General features: G+C 48.0%; 1 protein-coding gene across 1 annotated transcript in view; it reads left to right on the top strand.

Moving 5' to 3' along the window:
- Positions 1–16056, top strand: part of SVEP1 (sushi, von Willebrand factor type A, EGF and pentraxin domain containing 1) — a 570842-nt gene that overhangs the window by 224410 nt on the left and 330376 nt on the right. Inside the window, exons 12-15 of the mRNA XM_075316174.1 lie at positions 1574–1768; positions 1865–1986; positions 12260–12368; positions 12952–13137. Coding sequence (XP_075172289.1) covers positions 1574–1768; positions 1865–1986; positions 12260–12368; positions 12952–13137 — 612 coding nt within the window. The remainder of the gene's footprint in view (positions 1–1573; positions 1769–1864; positions 1987–12259; positions 12369–12951; positions 13138–16056) is intronic.

Below are 16056 nucleotides of genomic sequence, written 5' to 3'. Positions count from 1 at the left end.
ACAGCAGGGGCCTGATCGCTGGTAGGTGTCACACATAACGAGATCGCTGGCGAGATCGTTGCTACGTCACAGAAACTGTGACTCAGCAACGATCTCGTTAGCGATCTCGTTGTGTGTGACGGGACCTTTAATCATCGAATTCAGGTTTCTTATTCTGTCCCATTCCCACAGAAATATAAAATCCAGCCACTAACCATACAGTCTGCCTTTTACTAACATTTGTGAATTAAAAGGTCATTCTAAAGAGCTCACTTAATCTGAATGCAGTACTGTAAAGGGAAAATAGGATCCCACCATTGTTACAAGTCAATTTATGAAATGTCTTCCTTTGTAGATATTCCACAATTAACTATAAGTGGCATTGTTGAGAAATGGAAGCATTTAGAAACCACAACAGCTCACCCATGAAGTGTTAAGGCTGCTTTACACCAGACAATCTATCGTGCGATAGATCGTCGGGGTCACGGTTTTTGTGACGCACATCCGGCATCGCTGGCGATGCCGGCCTGTGTGACACCTCCTAGCGACGCAGTATCGCTCACAAATCGTGAGTCGTGTACTGCTCGCTAGGTTCCATAATATCGTTTAATTTAGTTGTTCATCGTTTCCGGGGTAGCACACGTCGCTCCGTGTGACACCCCGGGAACGATGAACAGCAGCTCACCTGCGTCACGTGGCCGCCGGCGGCTATGTGCAGGAAGGAGGTAGGCGGGATGTTTACGTCCCGCTCATCTCCGCCCCTCCGCTTCCATTGGTCGGCGGCCGTGTGATGTCGCTGTGATGCCGAATGTCCCTCCCACTCCAGGAAGTGGACGTTCGCCTCCCACAGCGAGGTCGCACGAGAGGTAAGTATGTGTGACGGGGGTTACTGACTTTGTGCGACACGGCCAGCGATTTGCCCGTGACACGAAAAGGACGGGGGCAGGTACGATCGATTGTGAAATCGCACAATCAGTCGTACCATGTAAAGCAGCCTTTACACAACATTAAATTATAAAACAGGGGTTACCTAATGCTGAGGAGCATCATACATACAAGTTCCCAAAGCTTTACTGACTCAGTATCTGAAGAGCTCCATACATTTATAAAAGGCCCTTTTCTCTTCCAGAATGACAGTGCACAAAGCAAGGTTTATAACTGCATGTACATGTGAGTTCGGTATGGAAAAACATGTCCAGCACAGAGCTCAGAACTCAGCACATTAAACACAACCATCATGATTTATAGCCACAACCATAAGTAAAATGCCCCTATAATGGAATTAGCATAAATAATAGATAGGGGGAAGAACAACAGGCAGCAGAGCGGGAATCACTATCAAACCCCACCCCAGGTATTAGCTGCTGCAGCTGCTGCCAATCAAAAAGCTGTTCATTTTACAAACTTTACTTGTTTGTGTTTCAAAACCTATACATCCGATCTCACAACTAAAGGTATGTAGAGAATCAGCATGATAGCGTCAGTATAGCACTGGTTTTAGGTTATATAGGAAAATACTGGTGATTGATGCGCTTTAATAACATAAAAAATACCAAACTTCGATTATCTTATATTGATGTTTTTTCACCCATAGGTTCCCCATGTGAGATTCCATCAACGCCTCAAAATGGAGAATTTGTCTGCTCCAAGGACTTGGAAGGTGTAAACTGCACTATACAGTGTAAGGAGGGCTATGAAGTAGCAGAAGGTTCTGTTCAGAACTTCTACTGTACTTTTAAAGATGGGTTATGGATGCCACCACAAACAACAGATTGGCCTGACTGCTCTGGTAAACACTATAGAAGATAATTTTGTAATTTGGAGCATTGCTGGAGAATACCTTAAGCATTGGTACATTTTTTTCATTTACACTTGTAATCCACAGTGAAACGTTTTGCTAACCATGGATTTAAATCGTTTGAAATGTTGTACAAGGCCACGCGATGTGATGACACCAACCTGCTGAAGAACTTTGCAGATGCTTTTCAGACATCTCTTGGTAAAATGGTATGTGAGTTAGCTTTTTTCTCATCCATAGAAGTATGAATTTTACTATAGTTCTTTTAAGGCTGGACTCACATGCGATAGGCTAATGACCCCCGGCTCAGGCTCTGCTGCGAGCGTGAGCCGAGTGTCATGCGACTGTGACCCGATCCTGCAATCGGGTCACAGCTGCGATGCTGAGGGAGGGCGCTGCGGAGGAGAGGGAGGAATTAATCCCCCCATCTCCTCCATTGTCAGCCTGTGCATATGTCAGGGCCGGGAGGACTGGTGGGCCCAGGAGGTGGAGCACCTAGCTCAAAAGACAAGCTTCAGGACACGTTGATCAGGCGCCGCCCACATGGATAGGTCAGTCTTATATACCCAGCACAGCCTCATGTCATTTCCTGCTGCAGGTGTGCTGGGCCTATAAGACCAGGAGAGTGGGCGCGGCCCGGTCCTATACAGAACCATGTGGCTAAGACTCAGACTCCTGAGACCAGGAACAGGACTCAGGGGAGCATGAGCGGGAGCGGCAGGCGTGACCGGCGTATATGTGAACTGGATCAGTGGGCAAGGAGCGGTGGTGCGCTGGTGAGGCTGGATCAGTGGGTACGGAGTGGTGGTGCGATGCAGGTGCAACTGGATCAGTGGGTACGGAGCGGTGGTGCGATGCAGGTACGACTGGATCAGTGGGTATGGAGCGGTTGTGCGATGCAGGAACCGGCTCAGTGGGTAAGGAGGGCTGCCGGGACACCGGGAGCGTGACAGCATATATTGCACTGTACTGCGATAACATCCAAGTGCAGTCCGATGTTTCTCTCGCACCCATTCACTTGAATGGGTGAGAGAGATACAGCTCTCGCAGAAAATTGCAGCATGCTGCTACTTTTCTTGCATCCAGAACCTGCATGCAAGAAAAGTTGACCAACTGCTCTCCCTCATTGACTAACATTGGTCAGTGTGCAGTGCGAGATTTTCTTGCATTGCACTCATCCGTTTTTCATGCTAGGAACATTACATTTATTCTTATAACATTTTAAATGTTTCATTAAACAAAGGTGACTGCACGATCCCATGAAAGAGGTATATCCTTTGGCTATAGGATTCCTAGGTTATATAAAAGACAGACTAAAGGGGGCTTTAAACACAACGACATCGATAATGAAATGTTGTTGGGGTCACGTAATTCGTGACGCACATCCGGCCTCATTAGCAACGTCGTTGCGTGTGACACGTACAAGCGACCGCTAACGATCAAAAATACTCACCTAATCGTTGATCTTTGACACATCGTTCAAATCTCAAATATCGTTTATGGTGCTGGACGCAGGTTGTTCATCGTTCCTGAGGCAGCACACATCGCTACGTGTGACACCCCAAGAACGACGAACAACACCGTACCTGCATCCTCTGGCAATGAGGTGGGCGTGACTTTCATGCGGCTGCTCTCTGCCCCTCCGCTTCTATTGGACGCCTGCCGTGTGACATCGCTGTGATGGCGCACGAACCTCCCCCATAAAAAAAAGAGGTTGTTGGCCGCCCACAGCGACGTCACTAGGAAGGTAGGTATGTGTTACGTGTCCTAGCGATATTGTGCGCCACGGGCAGCAATTTGCCCGTGATGCACAACTGATGGGGGCTGGTGCTTTCACGAGCGACATTGCTAGCGATGTTGCTGCGTGTAATGCAGCCTTAAGGCCTAAGCCACACGGCATGAAAATCGGAGCGAGTAGAATGCGATAAAACATCGCATTCCACTTGGACCAATATTAGCTTATGTGCCAGCACGCATGAGCGATTATTTTCTCAGCCCTAATCGGACTGAGAAAACAGTCGCAGCATGCTGCGGGTGCAATGCAATCCTCTTTGTCTGGCACCCATTCAAGTTTATGGGGCGAGAGAAACATCGCATTGCACTCGCATTACACCGGTGTACCACGAGTGTAGAGCGAGAATGGCAATAGCCGGCAATGGAGGAGAGAGGGAGATAAATCCCTCCCCCTCCTCAGCGCTGGCCCACCCCTCCTCAGCGCCGGCCCGCCCCCCGCAGCTGATGTCCGATCACATGATCGGACCTCAGTCACAATGACACTCACATGACACTCGGCTCATGCTGAGTGTCATGCGAGAATCGCAGTAGTCCCCGTGTGGCCCCAGCCTAATACTTACGCTACATGAACTAGAGTTGTTGATAGTCTTGGGGATGCTAAGTAATACTTGATCTGTTTTAACAACTAAAGAAGCCTATTTCCAAAAGTTTTCTGAAAGGTGACAACCCCTTTAACTTTATAATCACCCCCCGTTTATGAGAATGTTCACTAATCAGATATTAATAGCATCCACCAGCAATATGTTTGTGCTGAGACAACTCCTTTAACTACTAGTCACATAACATCATGGGAATAAATGCATTAAAAACTGCCTAAACAAAATAATTTAGCTTGAATTTAATTCAGTATATAGCAATTAGGGAAATTACTGTTACGTGTTATGTCACACAAAGTGAAATATAATTACAAGTAATTACATTTCGGGCAATTTGAATAAAGTTGTTTTATTTTTTAAAAATATGTAAAAGACTAACGGAAAATCCTACAGGAGAACGAGTAACTTTTTAGAAGTAATTGTCATTTTATTTTATTTTTTCCCTAAATCAATAGTACACATGAAAATGAAGGGAATTTTGTTACTTACCGTAAATTCCTTTTCTTCTAGCTCTTATTGGGAGACCCAGACGATTGGGGTATAGCTACTGCCCTCTGGAGGCCACACAAAGCACTACATCAAAAGTGCAAGGCCCCTCCCCCTCTGGCTATACCCCCCCCGTGATATCACGGGTTCTCCAGTTTTAGTGCCAAAGCAAGAAGGAGGAAGCCAATAACTGGTTTAAACAAATTAACTCCGAATAACATCGGAGAACTGAAAAACCGTTCAACATGTACAACATGTGTACCCGCAAACAACCAAGAAATCCCGAAGGACAACAGGGCGGGTGCTGGGTCTCCCAATAAGAGCTAGAAGAAAAGGAATTTACGGTAAGTAACAAAATTCCCTTCTTCTTCAGCGCTCTATTGGGAGACCCAGACGATTGGGACGTCCAAAAGCTGTCCCTGGGTGGGTAAAGAGATACCTCATGTTAGAGCTGCAAAAACAGCCCTCCCCTACGGGGATGTCACTGCCGCCTGCAGGACTCTTCTACCTAAGCTGGCATCCGCCGAAGCATAGGTATGCACCTAATAATGTTTGGTGAAAGTGTGCAGCCTCGACCAGGTAGCTGCCTGACACACCTGTTGAGCCGAAGCCTGGTGTCGTAGCGCCCAGGACGCACTCACGGCTCTGGTTGAATGGGCTTTCAGCCCTGAAAGAACCGGAAGCCCTGCAAAACGGTAGGCTTCCAGAATTGGTTCTTTGATCCATCGAGCCAGGGTGGCTTTAGAAGCCTGCAACCTCTTGCGCGTACCAGCGACAAGGGCATCGGAACGGCGTACGGGCGCCGTGCGGGAAATGTAGATTCTGAGTGCTCTCACCAGATCTAGCAAACGTAAATCATTCTCATACCGGTGAACCGGATGAGTGCAAAAGGACGGTAAGGAGATATCCTGATTAAGATGAAACGAGGATACTACCTTAGGGAGAAACTCCGGAATGATGCGCAGCACTACCTTGTCCTGGTGAAACACCAGGAAGGGAGCCTTGGATGACAGAGCTGCCAGCTCAGACACTCGCCGAAGCGATGTGATCGCAACGAGAAACGCCACCTTCTGTGACAGGCGAGAAAAGGAAACTTCCTTCAGAGGCTCGAAAGGCGGCTTCTGGAGAGCAACTAGAACCCTGTTCAGATCCCATGGATCCAACGGCCGCTTGTACGGGAGTACGATATGACAAACCCCCTGCGGGAACGTGCGCACCTTAGAAAGACGTGCTAGACGCTTCTGAAAAAACACGGATAGTGCTGAGACTTGCCCTTTGAGGGAGTCTAGCGACAAGCCCTTTTCTCACTCCTATTGTAGGAAGGAAAGAAAGATAGGCAATGCAAATGGCCAGGGAGACACTCCCTGAGTAGAGCACCAGATTAAGAAAATCTTCCACGTTCTGTGGTAGATCTTAGCAGACGTGGGCTTCCTAGCCTGTCTCATGGTGGCAACGACCCCTTGGGATAATCCTGAAGACGCTAGGATCCAGGACACACAAGCCACACAGTCAGGTTCAGGGCCGCAGAATTCCGATGGAGAAAAACGGCCATTGAGACAGTAAGTCTGGTCGGTCTGGTAGTGACCCCGGTCTGCCGACCGTGAGATGCCACAGATCCGGGTACCACGATCTCCTCGGCCAGTCTGGTGTGACGAGTATGACGCGGCTGCAATCGGATCTGATTTTTGCGCAGTACTCTGGGCAAGAGTGCCAGAGGTGGAAACACATATGTGAGCCGGAACTGCGACCAATCTTGCACTAAGGCGTCTGCCGCCAGAGCTCTGTGATCGCGCGATCGTGCCATAAATGCCGGGACCTTGTTGGTGTGCCGAGACGCCATTAGGTCGACGTCCGGCCCCCCCCCAGCGGCAACAGATTTCCTGAAACACGTCCGGGTGAAGGGACCATTCCCCCGCGTCCATGCCCTGGCGACTGAGGAAGTCTGCTTCCCAGTTTTCTACGCCCGGGATGTGAACTGCGGATATGGTGGATGCTGTGTCCTCCACCCACATGAGGATTCGCCGGACTTCCTGGAAGGCTGCTGACTGCGTGTCCCTCCTTGGTGGTTGATGTATGCCACCACTGTGGAGATGTCCGACTGGATTCGGATCTGCTCCCTTCTAGCCACTTTTGGAAAGCTAATAGGGTAAGATACCCTGCCCCGATTTCCAGCACATCGAACTGAAGGGTGGACTCCTGCTGAGTCCACGTCCCCTGAGCCATGTGGCGGAGACAAACTGCTCCCCACTCTGACAGACTCGTATCTGTCGTGACCACTGCCCAGGATGGGGGCTATGGCAATGAGGTGGGAATAAGCCACTATTGCAGAGAGTCCTCGGCCGTCAGGGAAAGGGAGACTTCCCGTCCAGGGAGGTTGACTGCCCATCCCATTGTCGGAGAATGTCCCATTGCCGTTGGTGCAGATGAAACTGCGCAAAGAGAACTGCCTCGATGGCTGCCACCATCTTCCTTAGGAAGTGCATGAGGCGCCTTAAGGGGTGCGACTGGCCTTGAAGGAGAGACCGCACCTCTGTCCGCAGTGAACGCTGCTGGTTCAGCGGAAGCTTCACTATGGCTGATATAGTATGAAACTCCATGCCGAGATACGTTAGTGATTGAGTCGGGGACAGATTTGACCTTGCCAAATTGATGATCCACTTGAAAGTCTGGAGAGTCTCCAGCGTAACATTCAGGCTGCGTTGGCATGCCTCGAGGGAGGTTGCTTTGACGAGTAGTTCGTCCAAGTACGGAATCACCGGGTGTCCGTGAGAGTGCAAGACTGCTACCACTGCTGCCATGACCTTGGTGCCCACCCGTGGGGCTGTCGCCAGACTGAATGGCAGAGCTACGAACAGAAGATGTTCGTCTCCTATCACAAAACGTAGAAAACGTTGGTGCTCCGTAGCAATTGGCACGTGGAGATAGGCATCTTTGATGTCTGTTGAGGCAAGGAAGTCTCCTCGAGACATTGAGGCAATGACGGATCGGAGGAATCTTATCCGGAACCGCCTGGCGTTCGCATGCTCGTTGAGCAGTTTCAGAACCAGAACAGGACGGAAGGGACCGTCCATTTTTGGAGCCACAAAGAGATTGGAGTACAAACCCTCGCCCTCGTTCCTGAGGGGGGCCAGGGATCACCACTCCTTCTGCTCTTAGAGCGTCCACCGCCTGCAGCAGGGCATCTGCTCGGTGGAGAGGTGGGGCCGTTCTGAAGAATGGAGTCGGAGGACGAGAACAGAACACTGTCCTGTGCACGTGAGCACAATGTCCGTCACCCACCAGTCAGTGACCTGTGGCAGCTAAATGTCGCCAAAGGCGGGGGAGTCTGCCATCAACCGCGGGGAGAGAGAGAGAGAGAGCTGAGAGTCCTGAGGAGACCGCCTTGGTAGCGGTTCCTCCGACTGCCTTCCTTGGGCGAGATTGAGCCCGGCCGGAATCTGAGCCCGTCTGAGGTTTTGTAACCCTTTTGCACGAGGACAATTGGGACCTGCCGGAGCTTGGGAAGGACCGAAACCTCGACTGTACTTTTAGGACAGTATTAACAGGGTAAGTCGCAGTGCAGACATTGCGTACAGATGTCCCTGCTCAAGGTCAGCTGCGCAAGAACAGCAGAAAAGGTTAGGTTGCCAATACGGCTGTGGATGCCGGAGCAACCGACACGCCGATAGCCTCCTAGACAGATTTCAACCAGAGTCCATCTGTCTGTGAATGGCATCTTGAAGTGAAGCCCCATCTCCATATGCAAGCCTGGAGATTGGAGAATCCACCTTTGGACCCTGGGTCCAGCGCTGACCACGTCAGGGGAAAAAAGGGATAACGTGTATCCTAAAAACGTTTGGAGAAGACGCTTATCTGGTAAGCGTGGTGTTCCTGGACTGCTTCTCTGAAGTCAGCGTGGCCAGAAAAATACTCAATATCTGCGTGAGACACTGAAAAGGAACTTCTCCTGTTCGTCTCCTATCTCCACTGGGGGAGCTGAGGGAGAAAGATCCAACCTTCCATTGATGGACGGTATAGGATCATTCCGTATGACGTTACCACCCGGTGTATCCGGATTGAGAGCGATGTCAGTATCAAAGCCCTGAAGAACTGCCTTTTGGTCAAGTAGATTGCCCATGGGTGCAAGTCTCTATATTATGACTACTCCGTCCCTGTCCATGGACAGGGTTGACAGGAGGTTTCTTTGGCCCCAACTAGTAGAGCCCCGGCAGACGAAGTGCTAGAGACCCCGGCAGACCTACAGGGGAGCATGCACACAATGGGACGGTGTCATGAACAGCATCCCATGTAGTAAAAACAGCACTGAAATCTGTGTTGCTTTTTTGCCGCTGCCGACTAGCTATCTAGAAGTATATAGCCAAGATTGGTGACCGTACATTGCAATGTATAGCATACAGGCATAAAGTACAAATGACCACTGCAGCACAAGCAATACAAGCAGCATAGAAGCCTGTGCCCTGGCACCCCTGCTCTTCTGCTGCTGTATACTAGTCATCTAGGGGAATATAGCCCAGAAGAGTGACCCTACAGTGCAATGTATAGCATACAAGCACAAGTACAAATGAACACTGCAGCACATGCAATCCAAGCAGCATAGAAGCCTGTGCCCTGGCACCTCTGCTCTTCTGCTGCTGTAGACTGGTCATCTAGGGGAATATAGCCCAGAAGAGTGACCATACAGTGCAATGTATAGCATACAAGCACAAGTACAAATGCACACTGCAGCCCATGCAATACAAGCAGCATAGAAAAAAACCTGTGCCCCAGCACCCTTGGTTTTCTGCTGCTGTAGTCTAGCCATTCCAGAAGAATATAGCTAAGACTAGCGACTGTACAGTGCAATGTATAGCATATCAGCATAAACACAAATGAACACCTCAGTCGTGCAAAACAAGCAGCCTAGAAAGCCTGTGCTTTAGCACACCTGCTTTCCTGCTGCTGATGAGTCGCTCCCCAAGCGGGCATATAGCGACCTATGTAGTTAAAAACCACACATGTATACACTGCAGTTTTCAGCACTATGTGTGCCTCTTACCGCCCGCCTATAAGCGGGTGTATGATCGCCACCGTCCTGCCTTGGAGCCGAAAGTCCGAGCTCTGCAGTAATGGCTGCCGGCGTCTTCCCCAGCTCGTGTGAGGAGGGGCGGGCCGTGGGCGTGCCCCAAGGCAGAGCGGGAATCCGGCGTCCGACAGTGTGCAGTGAGAGGGCTGGAGCATGTAAAAAGGCTCCAGCCCTCGGCGCTGCTGATTGCTCAGCGCCTGTCCCCTTCCCTGAGTGACAGGGAGGGGGCGGGAACGAAGCGGCACTAGGCCGCAGAAGCCGGGGACTGGAGTTATAAGCGCCGCCGCCGTAAAAGCGCGGTCGGCGCCCAGTCCCCGGCGAACTACAAGTCCCAGCCGCGCCGCCGCTCCCGGAGCGTCCGGCGCGGTAGTTCCCAAAACACCAAGTCACTCAGCAAAGCTGCAGTGACTGTAACCCTTTACTGTCCCCGGCGCACTAGCACACCCAGCAAGTCTGGAGTGTGCTGTGCCTGTGTGTACGGGGACACAGAGTACCTGTAATGGTGCAGGGCCATGTCCCTGAACGGTACTCCAGCTCCGTATCCAGCAGGTTCAAATGGGTCTGTGGATGGAGCCCGGCGTCAGAGCTTTGAGGCCGGCAGGATCCCACTTCCACAGAGCCCCTCAGGGGGATGTGGAAGGAAAGCAGCATGTGGGCTCCAGCCTCCGTACCAGCAATAGGTACCTCAACCTTACAACACCATCCAGGGGTGAGAAGGGAGCATGCTGGGGACACTATATGTGTCCTCTTTTCTTCCATCCGAAATAGTCAGCAGCTACTGCTGACTAAAATCTGTGGAGCTATGCGTGGATGTCTGACCTCCTTCGCACACAAAGCTAAAACTGGAGAACCCGTGATATCACGGGGGGGGTATAGCCAGAGGGGGAGGGGCCTTGCACTTTTGATGTAGTGCTTTGTGTGGCCTCCAGAGGGCAGTAGCTATACCCCAATCGTCTGGGTCTCCCAATAGAGCGCTGAAGAAAAGTAACTTTATACTATACCTTATCAGATCTATTTGCCTCTTTCTCCGCCATGACTCATCATTCATTCTTAAAATGCTGAATTCTGAGGAAAGATCTGTATTCAGTGAAAACAGATTTTCCCATAACTGAGATAGGAGATGGCAGTTGGTGCTTATAAGTTTCTATAAAGAAAAGGTAGGGGCTAAATGTCATGCTCCTACGCCCGCATGTCTTCCCAAAAAAATATGGTTTAGAAGAACTGATTTGCCCTAAAATATGCCAGCATGCCACACAATTTAGGGGCAGAAAAACCACAAAGAGGTGGTGTAAATGTAAGTGTTTAATGGTCCACCTATTTATCATCCAGTATTCGCCAAGGAGATACATTTAACCCATTTTCAGACTGTCTATTCTAAGGTTGAAATAATTAAATATGGAACTGTTAGTTAGTTAATCTGCTTTGATGTGCTGCATGACCCTTACTCCTCTTATGAATTAAAAAAAATTCTGGTGCCAATTGATAGAGAATTCCTACTTATCTAGTATAATTTAACAGCAATCTGTCAGGTGCAATATGCACCCAGACCCACGAGCAGTTCTGGATGCATATCTCTATTCCCTGCCTAACCGTCCGTGTATACACTAGCATAGATAAAGAGATCTTTAGAAAAAGGATTTCTAAAGATCCTTTCTGATATGCTAATAAGAGCAGGGACTAGTCCCAAGGGTGTTAGTTTCCCCCGACTAATCCACCCCCTTAGCATGGTAACACGCTCACAGGGGCGTGTTAACAAGCTTTTCAATGCCTATTGCCCAGTGTCGTCATCAGTGACGAGTGTACCTGTGTCCGTTGTCACCGCTTCAGACGCCAGCTTTAGGGTCAGTCCACATAATTAGAAGTCCGGGCACTTATGCTCATTGGCACTAGACCTCTCTGGAGTCAGAGCGTGTACAACCAGCTTCATAGTGAACATGACTGGAAGTGCCAGGAATTTCTGATCATACACATTGACCCTAAGCATGTCGTTCTGACGTGGTAACAGCAGACACTGGTATGCTCGTCACTGCTGATAACGATAGGCAATGGGCATTAAACAGCATGTTAGCACACCCCTGTGAGTGTGCTAACATGCTAAGGGTGCGGAATGAACATAGGAAGTAACTCCCTTGGGACTAGTCCCCGTGCTCATTAGCATATCATAAAGGATATTTCTAAATACTTTTTCTAAAGATCTCTTTATCTATGCTAGTGTATACAGGGACAGTTAGGCAGGGATTACTAATATGCACCCAGAACTGCTCGTGGTTCTGGGAGCATATTGCACCTGAGCAGTTCACTTTAATTATGATGGAACATTGATAGTAATTCATTGTATCTTTATCTCCATTTATTAAATGCAAATATTCAAGATTATTTTCTGGGTTTAATCAGCCTTTTTATTTGTATAGAATTTATAAAGTGGAATACATCACAATGTTTTTCTACTCTTTTAGTCTAACTAAGGATTTTATTTTGGTTATAACCTGTATAGGAGACATGCATTAGCTGGTCCAGTGTTTAATAGGCGGCATTTATTTACAGGTTCCATCTTTTTGTAGTGATGTTGATGACATTGATTGCCGGCTTGAAGATCAGTACCAGCGACTGTGCCTCGAATACAATTATGATTATGAGAATGGATTTGCTATAGGTGACAATTAACATCTATAATTTGTTATGTTTTACTTCATTCATGGTTTGAGTTTCCGTCAAATACTATACTTTCATTTAAAACACTATTTTTCTTTCAAGGGAATCTGTCAGCAGGTTTTTCCTATTTAATGTGTGATGTAGGTGCAAGGATTCTGATTCCAGTGATGTGTCATTTACTGGACTTCTTAATGTAGTTTCAATAAAATCAGTGTTTTATCAGCAAGAGATTATCACTAGAGGATCAGTTGTCTCATGCCATGTAGTCCCGATCTTCTTTGAAACCTTGACCCCATCACTGAGTGACCGCTTTCTGCCTATGCATAGTGTACACAAAAACCTTCCAATCGATGGTGTGGGCGGGGTTATACACAGCTCAGCATTTAGGGAACTGTTATATGTTATATCTGCAATAGAAAAAACACTGATTTTATAAAAAATGCACTATGTTATATTTTAAGGTGATCATGATCTCTGCCCCTACATTATGCCCCTCTCATATTACATACCTAAAAACCTGTTGACAGATTCCCTTTAAAATAAAAGATGAATAAAATAGATTTCATTGTATTAACAATTTCCAGGACCCGGTGGCTGGGGAGCTGCTAACAGGTTGGATTACTCTTATGATGATATTTTTGATGTAAAAGAAGATGAACTAGGTGAAAAGTCCATTACTGACACCCCATCACATCTACGTGTGAAAAGACATAAGAGGGTGAATGTTCCTGCAACTGATCAGAAAGTCAAGTTTGTATTTAATATTACAGGTAAGTACAATTTTATTCTGTCGGAGAGGCGGCTTATCTATGGAAGACAATATGATCAGCAGTCTGACATCGGACATGCCGGATCAATATTTCCCCTGGCAGTAAATTGTCTGGGGCTCCCATACATATTAGACAGTTGGTCGAACAAATAGATATTCGGTTGGTTTGGCCAACATTAATTTAATGGGTAAGAGGGATGTAGGGAATTGTTAAAAATTTATTTTTGTAATTGATTGCCTAAAAAATTTTAATATGTTATGAGGATCAGAAGAAGATCAATAAAATCTTATCAGAAGTCCTCTAATTTCTTTAGTGTTCAGACAGCATTAAAGAAGTGGTTCACCTATGTCCATTATTGGCCACATCGATATTATGTTAAGAAACAATGTTTCTTTAAAAATACCTTGTGTTGCCAATTCTGCCTGTGAGATTGTGGACAGCTCTTCTCCATCGCAAGACCCCTGGGCTCGGCTCCGTAACCTTATGGATTAGGTGATGTCACGTCAACTTCCTGGTCACATGACATCACCGCGGCCGGCCTCAGTCTCTGTGAATGACTGGGTTGTGGGTGGTGTTTCACCACTCATCAAAGCCCAGCATGTCTCCTGCTTGTAGTGCTCTGCAGTGAAGGAGGAGGGAGCAGGGAGATGCTGGGCTAACACACTGGGCTGTGCTGAGCAACTGTGCCGCCCCCGTACCAGCAGCCGTTGCTGCTCGGATCCGGACCTCCTAAAGGGGGTGGCTCGAGGGTCTCCGAACCCGGGGGTCTCACGGGCACGCCGAATAAATGGGGGGACACGTAGATGTACGGGCTAGGCCACATTAAGTTTGTGACGCCATCCATGGTGTGTGGTGAGGTGGGACACCACCACTGCTGTTATGGGGCACCCGGGGGAGCTGTAGTGGCAGCTGGATGTTAACCCCTCCGTGGGTAGGGATGGTTTCCCCGGGACCCAGTGTCTTTGTGCAGGGTATAGCCATAACAGGGGAACGTTTTGGTTACTCACAGTAAATGAACCACACGAGTCTTTGGTAAACCAAGGTGCTGGCGGCCGGTGGCATTTAGGTTCCCCACTCAGGCTGGTGATCTCTGTCCTTTTCCTCTGCACTGACTTTGTGTATGTTGGACTACCTAGTCTGGAACTCAGGAGCCCGCTCCCAACTGGATGTGGCCAAAGGAGCCGTGCCCGCAGACGCTGGCCCGTGGGATCTATGGGCCCTGGCGGTGACCTCTTATCCCTATCGGTGGACTGTTGTCTTCTATGAGGGACTTTGGGTGAGACAGGACCTCTAGTCCTGGCCTCAATTGGTTAATTAACCAGGACGCTGGTTTCCGGTCCTGGCTTCAGGGTCCGAGTACCCCCCTTTGTGCTCCGGTTTCCGGGTCGGTTTCCCGTGTCACTAACGGCGGGCTACAACCCTGTCCCAGTCCACCTCAGTTCTGCCGAAATGTCTTCCCGTCTCCTGCTGACGGAGACCACCGTCTGCCACCTAGCCAAAGGCACCAGGGCTCCAACCCTGGCACTGTTCAACTTGAACCTCCTCTGCTGGAGCTACACCTAGCTCCAGCCCACACTCCTCTCTCCTTGAACTCCAAACTGCACTGAAGCTAAACTTGACTGCTTGTTTTCCCGCCCCGGGCTGTCTAAACTCATGCATGGCCGTGTCCAACCGCCTGGTCCCGCCCACTGGTGTGTCTATCTTTCCATAAGGGGGGTGACTAGGGTTTCAGGTCGGCTGTGTGTTTTCTGAGTGAGGGAAGGGTGTTGTGCGGGGGCCTATCTGTGACTACCTGGCTTTGCCAGTGCGTCACACAACGAAATGCCATCCATAGCCCAGTCACTCATGGAGACTGCAGCCAGCCTCAGTTGATGTGACATCACAGGATCCCCAAGATCACGGAGCAGCTCACAGGCACTATTGACAACACAAGGTATTTGAGAGAAACATTGTTTCTCAACATAATATCAATGTGGCCAGTAATGAAAAGGTTTTATCAGACATTATGTGCTTCTAACATCCGTTGGTAGATCACCAGTTAAGTTAACTTTCACTGACAAGCTCGGATAAAGGGATGTAACATTTGCCAACAGAGAGAACATCATTCCTGATTCATGATCAAGGGGTGCCAATGGGTTGACATGACAGAAAGGGGTCACCTGATGAATGTGGGTCTGTCATTATGATCCTACAGTGAATGCTGTCTGCAAGCCGGCATTCATAGATCGTGAGTCCTGCTGTACAGAGAACTGCTCCGTACAGCACAAGTAGTCAGACAATTGCAGCTTCAAGTCCCCTAAGAACACCACAAAGGACAGTTTAAGTGATGACGCCCGTACCACACACCAGAATGCACTATATATACATATATATATACACACACACATACACCGTATTCTATGTATTCATCTATGTGTATTTTTTATTTATTATTTTTATAAACGTTATTTTTAGGGGTGCAGGGGTACAAGAGGACCATAAGACCACTTTGGGGATTACTAATAAGACCAAAAGAGAAAAAAAACGAATACGAGGGTCTATAATACATACAAAATATTTTATTAATTAAAAATCATTTGATCTCAAGAGACACAGCCGGAGCTCGACAATAAGCGTCACAATCCAAACAATCATATCATCCCTGTCTCAGAGTTCAATATAAATAAATAATATTTATATTGAACTATTAATATAATATAAAATAAAAATAAATATAAAAATAAAGGATGTATCACAGCATTATATATAATCAATGATATTAGTTACAACCATATAGAAGTTCATCCAATTATATCTCAAACCAATAAATGTATAAATACAATACAATACATTAGTTAATCATAAAGTGATAAGTATATAAATAAGCAAATCTTATATTTGTCCAAGAATTATGGTTACTAAACGAACATAAAGTGCAAA

Source organism: Anomaloglossus baeobatrachus, chromosome 1 (genome assembly GCF_048569485.1).
Source record: "Anomaloglossus baeobatrachus isolate aAnoBae1 chromosome 1, aAnoBae1.hap1, whole genome shotgun sequence".
Taxonomy (NCBI): domain Eukaryota; kingdom Metazoa; phylum Chordata; class Amphibia; order Anura; family Aromobatidae; genus Anomaloglossus; species Anomaloglossus baeobatrachus.
This window is presented reverse-complemented; position numbering and strand designations above follow the sequence as displayed.